The sequence below is a fragment of the Saccopteryx leptura genome, chromosome 3 (genome assembly GCF_036850995.1).
Source record: "Saccopteryx leptura isolate mSacLep1 chromosome 3, mSacLep1_pri_phased_curated, whole genome shotgun sequence".
Classification (NCBI taxonomy): domain Eukaryota; kingdom Metazoa; phylum Chordata; class Mammalia; order Chiroptera; family Emballonuridae; genus Saccopteryx; species Saccopteryx leptura.
This window is the reverse complement of record NC_089505.1, coordinates 190076720-190092448: the sequence shown is the minus strand read 5'-3', so window position 1 is coordinate 190092448 and position 15729 is coordinate 190076720. Positions and strand designations below refer to the sequence as shown.

The 15729-nt window shown below is 40.0% G+C and overlaps 1 protein-coding gene across 1 annotated transcript in view; it reads right to left on the bottom strand.

Moving 5' to 3' along the window:
- PHACTR1 (phosphatase and actin regulator 1) overlaps nucleotides 1–15729 on the bottom strand; it is a 555275-nt gene that overhangs the window by 121678 nt on the left and 417868 nt on the right. The window contains exon 6 of the mRNA XM_066377083.1: nucleotides 6591–6671. Coding sequence (XP_066233180.1) covers nucleotides 6591–6671 — 81 coding nt within the window. The remainder of the gene's footprint in view (nucleotides 1–6590; nucleotides 6672–15729) is intronic.

Below are 15729 nucleotides of genomic sequence, written 5' to 3'. Positions count from 1 at the left end.
TCACCTGAATCCCAGCAATAGTCTGCTAACTTATCTCCCTGACTCATGTCCTGGTCTCCCTCCACAACGTTTACCTCAAAGGCAGAGTGATGAAGCTGCAAATCTGATCATGCAGAAACCCTTCCAAAGCTCCTCACTGCTCCAAGGATAAAAAATAGATACCTAACAGAGTTTTCCTTGCTGCATGAGTTACCCCAACTCCCCTCCCCTTCCAGACACGCTGGACACTCTCACTTGCTCTTACACTCATTTTCAACCTGGTGCCTCCACGTGTACTCGTCCTTCTAGAGGTAACATTCCCCCACCTGTCCCATCTTCTCTATGATAATCCTTATCATAGTTCAGGATTCCTCTAAGACACTCCTTCCAGGATGTTTTCTCTGAGTTTATAGGCATGGGTGGCTGATGCTTCCATGTGCCCCTGAACACCTTGTACCTTCCTATTATAACCGCTGAGTGCCTAAAACTGTTCTCAGGACAATAAATTCTGTTAGCCAGGGGAGCCTGGATGTCCCTTCTGGTGCCCAGAATGGTGCCTGCGTGACAACAGTTATTCAACAAATACTCAAGCAGTGAGTACTTTTATTAGGGAATGCATGCTCATTGCTGTAATAATACTTTCATTAATTTTTTTGGTTTGGGGGAGTGGTTTTTTGAAAGAACAGTGTTGCTTACAAGGATTTGGATCACAATTTCTCTTTATTCTCTTTATTGTTTAAACCATTTTGCAGCTACCCCGCTAGGGACAACCCACTCTATCAGGTGCTGAGGTGCTATGCAAATGATGATATGTCATGAATGCTTTCAGTAAATACTCTTCATTTTCACAGCTTTCAGAAGATGCCATTTCTAGGTAAGACATCATAAAAAGCTAAAAACATGACAAGATTAGCACCTAGTACAGGCTGTGAAAAGCATTTCCCATAAACTTCCATGACTTTCTAAAGTCTGTACACTTGGGAGACCAGATAAAGGATGGGGCTACAGAAGGCTCAAGCCTGCTATGTTGTCTTTGCTGATACAGAGCATTTTTGTTTTCATTTTTAAAGAATCATGAACTTTTCATTGAAATACCAGGCCCTTTTCTCTTTAGTGCTGAGAGGGGAAAATGCCGCCTCTGCCTAAAAGAGTTGTCCATTCCAGGGGAGCTTCTGTTTATGTTTATAATTAAAAATAACACTTCCTAAAACATTGCTCTAACTTTTAGGAATTCAGGGAAGAAAGCACACTCATTGCACTTTCTTATTTGCTGTGAAACATTATCTCTAATTCCCAGCACACAGGGGAAAGGAAGTTGCTCTCTGGCACACAGTTAGTTCTGTTCTTCTGTGCCCCCACCCCACAGCCCCTCCTGCAGGACTGTCTCTTCCTAGGTCTCAGTGTGACAGCCATGGAAATGACCAGGTGAGTGGCAGCGGCCTTGCCCACATCACTGTGGCTACCTCACGTTCCAGCTACCTGCTCCCATGGGTGTGGACGTTTGCAGTATGCATGGGGAGGTCATCTCAGTCTGTGGTCGAGAATGGTCTCCTGTCCCTCTCCTCCTCTCCTGAGAAGTGGCATATATATACATGTGTATTAAACATACCTACACTCTGTGAAGTGAGTGACACTGTGATAGAACTGAGGTTTCATAGGAAAACCCAGTGGTGGAAATATAGTACAATTGTCTTTGTTACCCCTAATACTCTGCAAGTACACCATTATGGTTATCTGTAGAAGGGATGTACAATAACCATTAACAGCCATGTTTATTAAGATCCTCTGACTACCAATAGGCAACACATTGCAAAGTTGTTTTGTGTTCCTATAAATTCCCAGTGGAGACCATGTGGTCTTAGCAGGCATTTTCTGGGCCCACACGCACTGGCTCTGCACCCTCAGGCAAGTCAGTCACCTCACTAGGCTTCAGCAGCTTTCTCTTTATGTTGGAAAATTCACACTGAAAAGCTACTATTTGAAAGTAGAGTATTTAGAATCCACATACATAAATAAACACACAATATAATATTGTCTATTTAAATAGCTGGTCATAACGTTTCATGAACCATAAAACTGAATAAATAAGGGGGATCGGAGTTCCTAGTGTCCTCAATTTTACCAGCACAGGCAAATAAACGAAGTCATGGGAGCACAGAGATGGGGCCTCGGGCTTGTGTTTGGTGTTATTTCAATAAATGTCTACTGAGCATCCATTATGTCCCAGGCACTGTCATAGACACTTGGACTCCATCCATGAACAAATCAGATGAAGAGCCTGCCCTGCCTGGTGGAACTTATACTTCAGAGAGGAGAGATAGATGAGAAAAAAGATTAACACAATAAATAATTTATAGAGCATGTTTGAAGGTGATAAGAACTAAAAAAGCAAAAATAGTACAGTGGAGACAGAAGACTAAGGACTTAGGAAAGGAGGCGGCCATTTGAACTCTGGTGGTCTCAGGGTAAGCCTCATTGAGAAGGTGACATCTGAGCAAATACTTTAAAAAGAAGGGAACCATGTGGATGGATATCTGGGGGAAGAGGGTTCTGGGAAATGGGATTGACCAATACCAACCTCAAGGGCTGGAAAGCAGGGCCATGGAGAGAAAGTCACTAGGAGGTATGGCCAGGGAGTTGGAGCAACTTGAGGGTTACAGGGGCAGTCGTGGAGGGCTTCAGAGGCTGTCCTGGGAACTGGGAAATTCTCTGAAATGTGAAGCCACTGCAGCCTTGGGGGAGGGAGTGATGCATTCTGGTTTACAAGAACTAAAAGAGAGGCAAATACAACATAGAGGTTTTAATTTAAAAGAAAGACTCTAAGTCAATTTAAAGAACTTCCGAGCTCGAGCTTGTGAAGCAGGTTACAATTTGTTGTGACATAGTAGTAGGACCAATGGCCTTGTTTCAGCAACTGCTCCTTCATTTAGGCCTTTCTCCAAATATCACCTCCTAAAGATGTTCTCCATGATTGCATTGATCTAAAATCATAACTCTGCCTCTGACTTTTGTCTCTTTAGCCTGCTGCTTTGTTTTCCTACACAGTGTTAATCATTCCTTGACAATATGCTTGTAAAATTATTTCCTGTTGTAGCATGTAAACTCTAAGAAGGCGAGGGTTTAGCTCCTTGGTTATCACTATATTTTGACACCTAAAAGACTACCTATTACAGAGTGGGAGCTTGGTACCAATTTGTTAAATGAATGAATGACTGTTCCAGGGTTCTAGGAGAGCCCTTCAGTTTTAGTTCACAAACAAATAGGCCACAAGATTGGAGGATAAATAGTTAAAAATAAAGAGTTCATCAAAGTACAGATTGTTTCACCATTACTTGGTTTAACACTTTTATATTTAGAATGACTATGGTTCATCTTAATGTTTACACTGTGTTCTTCATCACACTGCTATAGCTGAATTGTGAAAAAGTTTAGAAAGCTCCTTGTGGACTGTAAATTTACATGATTTTCTATGCCAGCCAATAAAAGAGTATAAGTCATTGAGTAGCTCATGCTCTTCACTTCTAAAATTTTGTGTTAAGTGAGGAATTCCTGTGCTAGTTCATATAGACATTTGGGATAACACTCCCTCTCCAACCCATGCTTTCATTTTGCCTGCTTTGAATTTATTGCCTGGTTTGGTATTTTAACCCATTAATAAAAATATTAAGAATCTTGAGGAGCTCTAGCAGAGTAATAAAACCTCATTAATTCTTCTTCTTCTTTTTAGGTGAGAGGAGAGGAGATAGTGAGACAGTCTCCCACATGTGCCCCAATTGGGATCTACCTGGCAACCCTATCTGGGCTGATGCTCAAGTACTGAGCTATTTTTAGCACCCAAGGCTGTCTTGCTCCCACAGAACTATCCTCAGTGCCCAGGCCCACACTCAAACCAATTGAGCCATTGGCTGTGGGAGAGGAAGAAGGAGAGGAGGGGGGCAAGGAGAAGCAGATGGTCACTTCTCCTGTGTGTCCTGATCAGGAATTGAACCCGGGACGTTCATATCCTAGGCCGATGCTCTATCTACTGAGCCACCAGCCAGAGCCAAAACCTCATTAATTCTGAGTTCACCCTGCTGCCCAAAACATTACAAATTTCAAGTCAATGCAGTTTATTTTTATACTTTCTATGAACAAATACAGCATTGTTAAGCAAAATCAATAATGTAAATAAGTTGGAAGAGAAAAGTTTATCTACCAAAGATAAACTACTTTCTATCACGTTAGCAACATTATGCACAAGACAATATAGCTGCCGCATGAACAGACAATCCTCACAGGCTGCATTTGGATCGGCTGGCACAGGAGTCACTAGTCAGGGGGCAGCTGTCAGGGGCCGCACATCTCTGGTGGACACTATTTTGCTGCCAGGTGACTATAGTCATGTTTGCTAACACAGGAGTAGTGCATAGCGAGGAATTACCAGCCAGGCAATACGGAATGACTGCTCCAAATCTATAAAATTTATCTTTGAAATGAACAATTTGAAAAATGATTAAAGTCTCTTTGCCACTTGCTGCTCACTCAGGTTGTGCCAATAATTTTATTTGCTTTACCCACCAGAATCCTAGATTCAACGAGGTGAGTGATATCATAGAAAGGGAAGAATGAATGACGGGTTAACAACTCATTTGGAGACTGAGAGGAGGCAGGGTCAGGGCATGAGGAGGAAATTAAATCAGGTCTCAGGGGGCTGGATTCTCCCTAGCAACTGACATTGGTAAGATCATTCTGAGGGAGTTATAGGTCTTTGTACCTCAGAAGAAAGGGGACAATGATGTTCCCTCCTAACTCCTGGGCCTACTCACTGAGGGTAAGGCTTGTAAAGTGGTTTCAAAAAATATAAATGATGATGAAACTACTACCAATAATGATATGTTAACAATTTATCTATAAAATGAGGTTTTTGTTCTAATAATCTAGGACTTCTTTGATTAAGTCAGGATGTTACTTAGGCGATGCTTACCTTAGTCCAAGTATTATGCATAATGAAAATGATGCATGCTGTAGTGAAATGTATTCTCTAGTTTAGAGTATTGCTGAAGTTTTACAATGAGAAATATAAAGGTTGCAGGATGAAAAATGGGAGGGGAAGGATCATTTAACTGGGTCTGAATAGGCTTTAGCTATGATAGTAATATTATTTACACACTTAGATGCTTATTATAACTGCAGTTAGCCACCTCCCATCTCTCCTGGGGAGTGCATGTGAAGAAAGGAGTTTGGAAGGAAGCATGATGATTTTAGGTCGAGATGAGGAAGGTTTTGGAAGAAAGCAAGACATTAGAGAAGAGTGACAAAATTATGGATTCTTTTTCCCTGGAAAGCTTAATCAATCAAAGAAGTTGTACTTTGGTGCAATGTTACTTAGAAATAGGATAAACTGGCCCACCATAGGCATTCCTTGACCCCAGGAGGCTCTGATAATTATAGAAGGTAGTTTGAAATAATACAATTTCATATCCAACCCAGATCCCATCACTAGGGCAGGGCAAGAGTGATGCCCCTTCCTACGTGTCCCATTTCAGGGGAGCAATTTGTGCTAAGAGAAAATGCTTGAACAATTCCACCAGGAAGCCCCACATGGGGATAGATGAGTGAAATGTGCCAGAGGAATAAGAACCAACTCACTGAAAAGAAGCAGGGTCAGAGAGAAGCACCACAGGTAGACACACATGTGCCTCTTTGTATCAGAACACAAATGAGGCATAAAGAGGACGCACAAACGTATGGGAAACTGACGGTGTTATCAGAATTACAGGGTCTCTCTTACTGGCAGGATGAATCTTTAGAGAAAATATATGATTTAATAAACTGACCCACCAAATAACACCAGTCCCAAACAACAAGATGATGTGAGACAGGCAATTACAAGATTGGAATCAACTGCTTGTCATTTCACTCAAACCCTCAGTGAATGGTGGACCTGTGAGAGATGAGAGAGTGTCATTCAAAACTGTAAAGCCCTTAGAAAAAAGAAGTGAAGAATACTTAAAACACTGAGTAACCACTCCATACATTTGATTTAAAGGCAGTTATCCAATAAGCCAAAGACCCACACTATTCATTGGCAAAGATGAGTGGACACAATCACAGAACATTTGAATCACTATAACTATTAGCATTTGAAATATCATATGTGTACAGTTATAGTGTATCACTTTACCCATTTTGATTTCTCCTACTGTGGGGTGATGGACTGCCAATAAAATCTGTTAAGAAAATTCTAGATGTTTGTGGAGTTTTGACATTTGTTCCGGGAACCCCAGTGTCTGAAAGAGCCTAGGCAATTCAATTCACCCCAGCTGTGTGTATCTGCACACTGGCAGGTGCACAACCAGCACTGTCATAATTCCTGGACCCACATCATTTTTCTTAGCATCCTGTGGCTTGGTTCTGATGCTGAGAATGAGGGAGCTTTGTGTCCGCCCGTCATATCATACTACAGCTTTCTCATTGTCTGCTACGTTCTCTTTTCTCTCCAAAACTGTATGGGGTTTTAAAGGTTCAAACCGTGATAGAGTGATACAGAAAACCAGACCCAACTCTGAGAAGTACGTGTGCAGATTTCAAGCATGGCTTTCTGGCCCATAGAGGGTGGACAAACCCCTTACCTTTGTCGTAAATTTCCTTTAGGACCCCTCGCTTTATCAGCTCCTCTCTGCTTTGTCTCATTGATATCTTCCTTTCCAGGGCTGCAGGTAAAACACAAACAGAGAAGCAGTTGTGAACAGGTAACAAAATGCTTATTTAAAGGAATCATACTTCAATATATTGAAATGTGATGAATGGGAACGCTTCTGTAAATTCTACTTTACTGTTGTAACTTAATGGTATTAGTTAGCATTTTTACGATACTATGATAAACATTTTAATCAGATATTTCATTTAATCTCCAAAACAATCTTCAAATTACCTATGAGAAAGGCATAGGTAATTTTTTTTCCACCCCAACGTACAGTTGAGGAAACTGTTGCAGAGAGAAGCTCAACAGCCTGTCAGTCACAGGTCATTGAGAAGAGGAACCAGGATTCAAACCAGAAAACATCACCTGGATCACTGTTTAACCTCTGCGCCATGGTGCATTTTCCTGAGAGTGGTATTTTTTATTGGCGGGATTTCTTATTGAAATACTTAGTTTATGTAGATCATATCTCACTGAGGATTTTTTTGTTCCCCAGCTATTACAAAAATGGTATGAAAATATCTCCTAAAGAACTCTGTGGATGGAGAGACTGCCCGGTGCTGGTGGACCTCCAGGGGACAGCCTGCCACTGCTGTCTTCTTGCTCCAAGTTGCAGCACCCGAGTGAGGAACGGACTGTTCAGTTAGGAGGTGCGTCTCCGCCAGGACCCACCGCTCACCTGAGGCAAAAGCTCCCAAGTGAGAGCTGGAGGAAGGAAGGGGAGCACTTCTTCATGACTCAGTGGGCATGCTGGGAGAAATTCAAGTGGAAACAAAGTGCAGGAATGGAGCAGAGGCAGCGCATGACAGGGCTGCCTGGGCGGTGCAGACAGGACTGGGCAGCACTACCCAAGGAAGCAAGCTGGCTGGCAGCTGCCCTGGCAGCCTCAGGGTGAGTACTGAGGCAGGGTAGAGAAGGGCTATTTTAGTTGCTTGTGCCAGTTTGAGAATCATCACATACTTTTGAGACACACTTACTCAGCAGAAAAAAGCCAGTGATAAAATAGGGGAACTATTTTATGCAGAGAAATTCAGATACATATTCTCTCTCTCTCTCTCTCTCTCTTTCTCTCTCTGTTTCATACACACACACACACACACACACACACACACACGCACATGCACACGCACACACACACACACGCAGCACGTGCGCACGCAATAACAGTATAATTTGATCCAAAGAACAACAGTAAGAATAGAAAGCAAGCAAGGAAACAGGGACTGTGATTCTAACTCGGTTGCCCACTAGCTCTGTGACCTCAGTCAAGTCCCTTCCTCAGCCTGGGAAAACACTCGGCCACAGCGACTCTGACTTAACAGGACCAGGGTGCGACACATACATCTGTATTGTAACAAGAAGCTCTTTAGGTTATTCTCAGCCATCCCAAGACTGAAAATCACTAGAAACAAATGATTCACACTAGCTAAGTAAGCCTGTTTACCCTGTCATGTCCATTCCTTCCCATATATACCATAAGAAAAAGCTCTTGCCTGTGTTTCTCTCCCACTCGCCTGTCTCCTGACTGACTCTGGTGCTTCCCCATATGGCCCTCCATGGCATGAGCATGACCCCTTCTCCTGGGATCTGTGAGAAAGGCAAACTGTCTTTTCAATGGCAGTTGTCTCCTGGTCTGTTGTCCTCACCATACCTGAATAAACATAAGACTTACATTTTAAAAACAACTATCTTTGCACTGATTTGTAAACAAATAAAAAACTAGGGGGATTTTTCACAGCTTTATGTTCCAAATTGTTGTTTTAAAATGTGTTTATATTTGAGCAAGTGCTTTAGAAAGTGGAAAGGCTGGTGAAGAACTGATCCCTGGCACTAAACTCCATCAGAGCCTGGAGACTAACCAGTAATGGAGTGACAGTAGTTCTGGTCTAATCACTTTTATAATTAGTGGTGGCTTCTTCCAAGCCACCAACCACTTCAGTTTATGTTGTATTTACTGAAAGTCAGCTCCCCATCATCTCTCCTTAATTATGTTCCCAGTCTCCATATCCACATGGGTCTGTGCGAAGACAAGGAACCCTGTAATTCTTTGGCATCAATGGGTTTAAAACGGATATCTTGAATGGGCTTCTTCTCCTTAATCAATGCCTGGATTAGATAAATTTATTAAACATACTAGGCATTCTCTTTTTACTTTTGTGCACACACACATATGCTTTTATTTTATTTATGAAAATAACACATGAAAATATTTTTAATTTAAATGATTTTAAAAATAGAAAAAACAAAGTCCTTGTACACCTGCCTACTTCCATAGACTCAACTCACCAAATCTCACTACTGCCCTCCCTCGATATTTGCTCTCTCTCTTCCTTTTCCTCCCTCGTTCTCTCCCTCTCTCACACATACACACCTCCACTATATATAAATACGGTTTTTAACAACAAATGGAACCATTCTGCTCATACTGTTCTATAAGTCTTTTCCCCTCTCATTTATCCATATGTTTTAGAGCTCTTCCCATCAGAACAAGAAGCGCCTCATTCCTTTGAGTACTGTGTACCATTACATGCAACATAAATACTATGCTTTAACTATCTGCAACTGAAGGAAATGTAAGTTGTTTCAAAGTTGGACATACAGACATTGCTACTGTAAGCATAATTGTTCAGGCATGTATATGAGCAGGTATAAGAATTTTTCTAGAATATATTACCAGGCATACAATTTCTGGGCAGGGCAATACTGATGGAAGAAAAATCTCATATTTTACAACATTTATATATTGCTTTTAGATTTAAAAAATGAGGAAATGGGGAAAAAGCAATATTGATGCTGGAACAAGTCATTAGGTTCTACTCAGAGTAACAGAGCAGGGACTTACTTAGATTTTTTTCTACGGTAATCTATCTCTGTTGAATTCTTTGCTTAATCATCTTTAAATTATATTCTGCAGGGAAGAGAAATTTGAAAGGGGGAAAACAATTGAGAAATGTTGAAATTTTCAGTAGCATACTGTAGTCTTATATTTTCAGTCCTTACAAGAGTCAACTTGCAAGTAAAATCTGTAGCTTTTATCCTTTTAATATTTTACAACTCCAGTGAAAGTGAATTTAGGTTAGAATACTACAAATGATGAATGCAACAAGCCTCAAGAACCAAGGCCGCATGCACCACCACTCTTGTCTGACTTCATGAACAATGAGGATTGATGCCACAACTGCAGTTAAGAAGGACCCAAAACAATCAACACACAGTTACACTATCTCCAGATATAATGCATTAATTTTTATCATTTTTTTAAAATTAAATTTAATGCAGTGACATTGATAAATCAGGGTACATATGTTGAGAGAAAATATCTCTAGATTATTTTGACATTTGATTGTGCTGTATACCCCTCCCCCAAAGTTAAATTGTCTTCTGTCACCTTCTATCTGGTTTTCTTTGTGCCCTTCCCCTCCCCTAACCCCTCTCTCCTTCTTCATCCCATCCCCCCTCCCCCAACCCCCCCGCCCCTGTTGCCATCACATTCTTGTTCATGTCTCTGTTTCTCATTTTTATGTCCCTTCTATGTATGGATTCATCTTAGTTTTTTTTCTGATTTACTTATTTCACTCCATATAATGTTGTCAAGGTCCATCCATGTTATTGTAAATGATCCAATGTCATCATTTCTTATGGCTCAGTAGTATTCCATAGTATATATGTACCAAAGCTTTTTAATCCACTCGTCCTCTGATGGACACTTGGGTTGTTTCCAGATCTTCGCTATTGTGAACAATGCTGCCACAAACATGCGGGTGCATTTCTCCTTTTCGAGCCGTTCTATGGTGTCCTTGGGGTATATTCCTAAAAGTGGGATAGCTGGGTCAAAAGGCAGTTCGATTTTCAGTTTTTTGAGGAATCTCCATACTGTTTTCCACAGTGGCTGCACCAGTCTGCATTCCCACCAGCAGTGCAGGAGGGTTCCCTTTTCTCCACATCCTCGCCAGCACTTATTCTGTGTTGTTTTGTTGATAAGCGCCATTCTGACTGGTGTGAGGTGATATCTCATTGTGGTTTTAATTTGCATTTCTCTAATGACTAGTGATGTTGAGCATTTTTTCATATGCCTATTGGCCATTTGTATGTCCTCTTTGGAGAAGTGTCTATTCATCTCTTTTGCCCATTTTTGGATTGGGTTGTTTATCTTCCTGGTGTTGAGTTTTACAAGTTCTTTATAAATTTTGGTTATTAACCCCTTATCAGACGTATTGTCAAATATGTTCTCCCATTGTGTAGTTTGTCTTTTTATTCTGTTCTTGTTGTCTTTAGCTGTGCAAAAGCTTTTTAGTTTGATATAGTCCCATTTGTTTATCCTGTCTTTTATTTCACTTCCCCGTGGAGATAAATCGCAAATATATTGCTCCGAGAGATGTCCGAGAGCTTACTGCCTATGTTTTCTTCTAAGATGCTTATGGTTTCACGGCCTACATTTAAGTCTTTTATCCATTTTGAGTTTATTTTTGTGAGTGGTGTAAGCTGGTGATCTAGTTTCATTTTTTTACAGGTAGCTGTCCAATTTTCCCAACACCATTTGTTAAAGAGGCTGTCTTTACTCCATTGTATTTCCTTACCTCCTTTGTCAAATATCAGTTGTCCATAGAGCTGTGGGTTTATTTCTGGGTTCTCTGTTCTGTTCCATTGATCTATATGCCTGTTCTTCTGCCAGTACCAGGCTGTTTTGAGTACAACGGCCTTGTAGTATAACTTGATATCAGGAAGTGTGATACCTCCCACTTTATTCTTCTTTTATAAGATTGCTGAGGCTATTCCTGTCCTCTTTTGGTTCCATATAAATTTTTGGAATATGTGTTCTATATCTTTGAAGTATGTCATTGGTATTTTCATTGGTATTGCATTGAATTTATAGATTGCTTTGGGTAATATAGACATTTTAATGATGTTTATTGTTCCTAACCATGAGCACGGTATATGCTTCCACTTGTTTGTATCTTCCTTGTTTTCTTTTATCAATGTTTTGTAATTTTCCGAGTACAAGTCTTTAGTCTCCTTGGTTAAGTTTACTCCTAGGTACTTTATTTTTTTGGTTGTAATTGTGAAGGGGATTGTTTCCTTAATTTCTCTTCCTGACTGTTCATTGTTGGTGTATAAAAATGCCTCTCATTTCTGAGTATTGATTTTATATCCTGCCACTTTGCTGAATTCATTTATCAGGTCCAGTAGCTTTGTGACTGAGACTTTAGGGTTTTCTATATACAATATCATATCATCTGCAAATAATGATAGTTTTACTTCTTCTTTTCCCACTTGAATTCCTTTTATTTCTTCTTCTTGTCTGATAGATGTGGCTAGGACTTCCAAGACCATGTTAAATAAGAGTGGTGAAAGGGGGCACCCCTTCCTTGTTCCTGATCTTAAGGGTATTGCTTTTAATTTTTGCCCATTGTGTATGATGTTGGCTGTGGGTTTCTCATAGATGGCTTTTATCACGTTGAGGTATGTTCCCTGTATTCCCACTTTGCTGAGAGTTTTGATCATGAATGGGTGCTGTATTTTATCAAATGCTTTTTCTGCATCTATTGAAATTATCATATGGTTTTTCTCCTTCTTTTTGTTTAGGTGATGAATCACATTGATTGATTTACAAATATTGTACCATCCTTGCCTCCCCAGAATAAATCCCACTTGATCATGCTGTATGATTTTTTCCATATATTGTTGGATCCGGTTTGCTAATATTTTGTTGAGGAGTTTAGCATCTATATTCATCAGAGATATTGGCCTATAATTTTCTTTCTTTGTGTTGTCTTTGCCTGGTTTTAGAATCAGAATTATGCTCGCCTCATAAAAGGAGCTTGGAAGTCTTCCTTCCTCTTGAATTTTTTGAAATAGCTTGAGAAGGATAGTAGTTAGTTCTTCTTTGAATATTTGGTAGAATTCTGTTGTGAAGCCATCGGGCCCTGGACTTTTCTTTGTTGGGAGTTTTTTGATAACTGTTTTGATCTCCTTTGTTGTAATCGGTCTGTTTAGGTTTTCTGATTCTTCCAGATTGATTTTTGGAAGATTGTATGTTTCAAGAAATTTGTCAATTTCATCTAAGTTGTCTAGTTTTTTGGCATACAGTTCTTCATAGTATTTTCTTACAATATTTTGTATTTCTGTTGTGTCAGTTCTTATTTCTCCTCTCTCATTTCTAATTTTATTTATTTGAGTCCTCTCTATCTTTTTCTTGGTGAGTCTACTTAAAGGTTCATCAATCTTGTTTACCTTTTCAAAGAACCAGCTCCTAGATTCATTAATCTTCTGTATTGTTTCTTTAGCCTCTATGTCATTTATTTCTGCTCTGATCTTTATTATTTCCTTCCTTCTACTACATTTGGGCTTTACTTGCTGTTCTTTTTCTAATTCTTTTAGATGCAGGGTTAAGTTGTTTATTTCAGCTTTTTCTAGCTTCTGCAAGTGTGCCTGTAGTGCTATGAACTTCCCTCTCAGCACTGCTTTCGCTGTGTCCCATAAATTTTGAGTTGTTGTATGCTCATTGTCATTCGTTTCTAGGAATTTTTTTATTTCTTCTTTGATCTCATTCTTAATCCATTCATTATTTAACAACCTGCTATTTAGTTTCCATGTGTTTGAGAATTTTTGAGCTTTTCTGTTGTGATTCATTTCTAGTTTCATGCCGTTGTGATCGGAGAACGTGCTTGATATGATTTCAGTCTTCTTAAATTTGTTGAGAGCACTTTTGTGCCCTAACATGTGGTCTATCCTAGAGAATGTACCATGAACATTTGAAAAGAATGTATATTCTGCTGCTTTAGGGTTAAAGGTTCTGAAGATATCTATTAAATCGAGCTGATCTAGTGTTTCCAATAAGTCTGCTGTTTCTTTGTTAATTTTCTTTCTTGAGGATCTATCTAGTGATGTTAGTGGGGTATTGAAATCCCCTACTATTATAGTATTGCTGTTGATCTCGCCCTTTAAATCCATCAAAGTCTGCTTTATATATTTGGGTGCTCCTATATTAGGTGCATAGATATTTATAATAGTTATATCTTCCTGTTGGATTACTCCCTTTATCATTATGTAGTGGTCTTCTTTATCTCTTACTATATCCTTTGTTTTAAAGTCCAATTTGTCTGATATAAGTATTGCTACCCCAGCTTTTTTTTCATTTCCGTTTGCATGAAACGTTTTTTTCCATCCTTTTACCTTCAATCTATGTGTGTCTTTTGTTCTAAGGTGTGTCTCTTGTAGACAACATATGTATGGGTCCTGTTTTCTTATCCACGCAGCTACCCTATGTCTTTTGATTGGATCATTTAATCCATTTACATTTAAGGTTATTATTGATATGTAGTTGTTTATTGCCATTTTCTTCTTTAAAGGTATATTCCTTTCTTTGCTGTATTCTTTTCCCACTTTGATCTGTTTACACCAGGCCCCTTAACATTTCCTGCAGCATTGGTTTGGTTGTAATGAATTCCTTGAGTTGTTTTTTGTCTGGGAAGCTTTTTATTTCCTTCGATTTTAAACGATAGCCTTGCTTGATAAAGTAGTCTTGGTTGTAGGTTCTTGTTCTGCATTACTTTGAATATTTCTTGCCATTCCCTTCTGGCCTCAAGTGTTTCTGTTGAGAAGTCAGATGTCATCCTTATGGGGGCTTCTTTGTAGGTGATAACTTTTTTTTCTCTTGCAGCTTTTAATATTTTCTCTTTATCGCTTAGCTTTGGTATTTTAATTATGATGTGTCTGGGTGTAGGTTTCTTTGGGTTTCTCTTTAATGGAGTCCTCTGTGCTTCTTGGATTTGTGAGAGTTTCTCTTGCATTAATTTAGGGAAGTTTTCAGCTATGATATGATTGAACAAAGTCTCTATCCCTTGTTCTTTTTCTTCTTCTTCAGGAACCCCTATGATGAGGATGTTATTTCTCTTCATGTTGTCACAGAGCTCTCTAAGAGTTTTCTCTGACTTTTTGAGTCTCTTTTCTCTTTTTTCCTCTGCTTTCATGCCTTCATTCAAGTTGTCCTCTAACTCGCTGATTCGATCCTCTGCTCTATCTATCCTGTTTTTAATTCCTTCCATTGTGGTCTTTATTTCTGATATTGTATTTGTCATCTCCGACTGATTCTTTTTTATACTTGCTATTTCTTTATTTAGGTGTTCATAATGACCATCCATTGTTGTTCTAAGATCCCTAAGCATCCTTACAATCATTATTTTGAACTCCGCATCTGGAAGTTTGATTATTTCCATATCACTCAGTTCATCTCTTGAAGGTGTCTCTTGTGGTTACATTTGGATTGCACTTCTTTGTCTTCTCATCATCTGTTTTTGGGTGTTTTATTTGTAGAGTTGGTTGAGTCTAGGCTTGGTGTTGTCTGCCTCCAGTTTTCAGTTGTGTTATTTCTAGGTCTTCTTGGGTTGGTATCAGCTGTTATCTGTAATCCACTTTCGGATTTGGGCAGCTTTGAAGTCTTGATTTGTTTGTTTTCTTAACAGGTGATAGTCTTGTTTACTGATCTCAACAGGGGGCTTCCTTGAAACTGTATCCAGGAATGAGATGGGTGTAACCTGAGACTCTGAAGGCCTCTTTAGCCAGCTAATCTCACTGGGGGCAGGGTTTTTTCTTAGCTTCAGTAGGGGGAGGTGTATCTCAGATCTTCATGGAGACCTGAGTTACTGCCCCTCCACCCCACTTCTTGTTTTCAGCTGTGTCTTGTTGCGCTGATTGGAGCTGGATAGATGTCCGGAGATCTCTGATCCAGAAGCACTTCAGCTGTGTTTTGTGAAATGTTCAGTCCCTCCCCCAGCTATGGCCGCCTCCAGCACGGATTAGTCAGCTTTTTTAGTTCGTTTCCTGCATTCCTTAGCCCCTCACAGTCTGTCCCTCTCCCTGTGCTTTCCACTTGGGAAATAAGCTGGTCTTTTCAACACACCTCGCTCCCTGGTCGCCAGGCAAGTGGCTGTGAGCAGTAGTTTCTGCTCTTTTCCCTGTGTGAGATCCCCTCTGGGCTCTCCGCCTCCCCCCCCCCCCCCCGTTCCTGTAAGCCAAGGAGATTCAAGCACTCCCTACCAGGATTGTTGTGGCTTCTTTGCTCCTTGGTT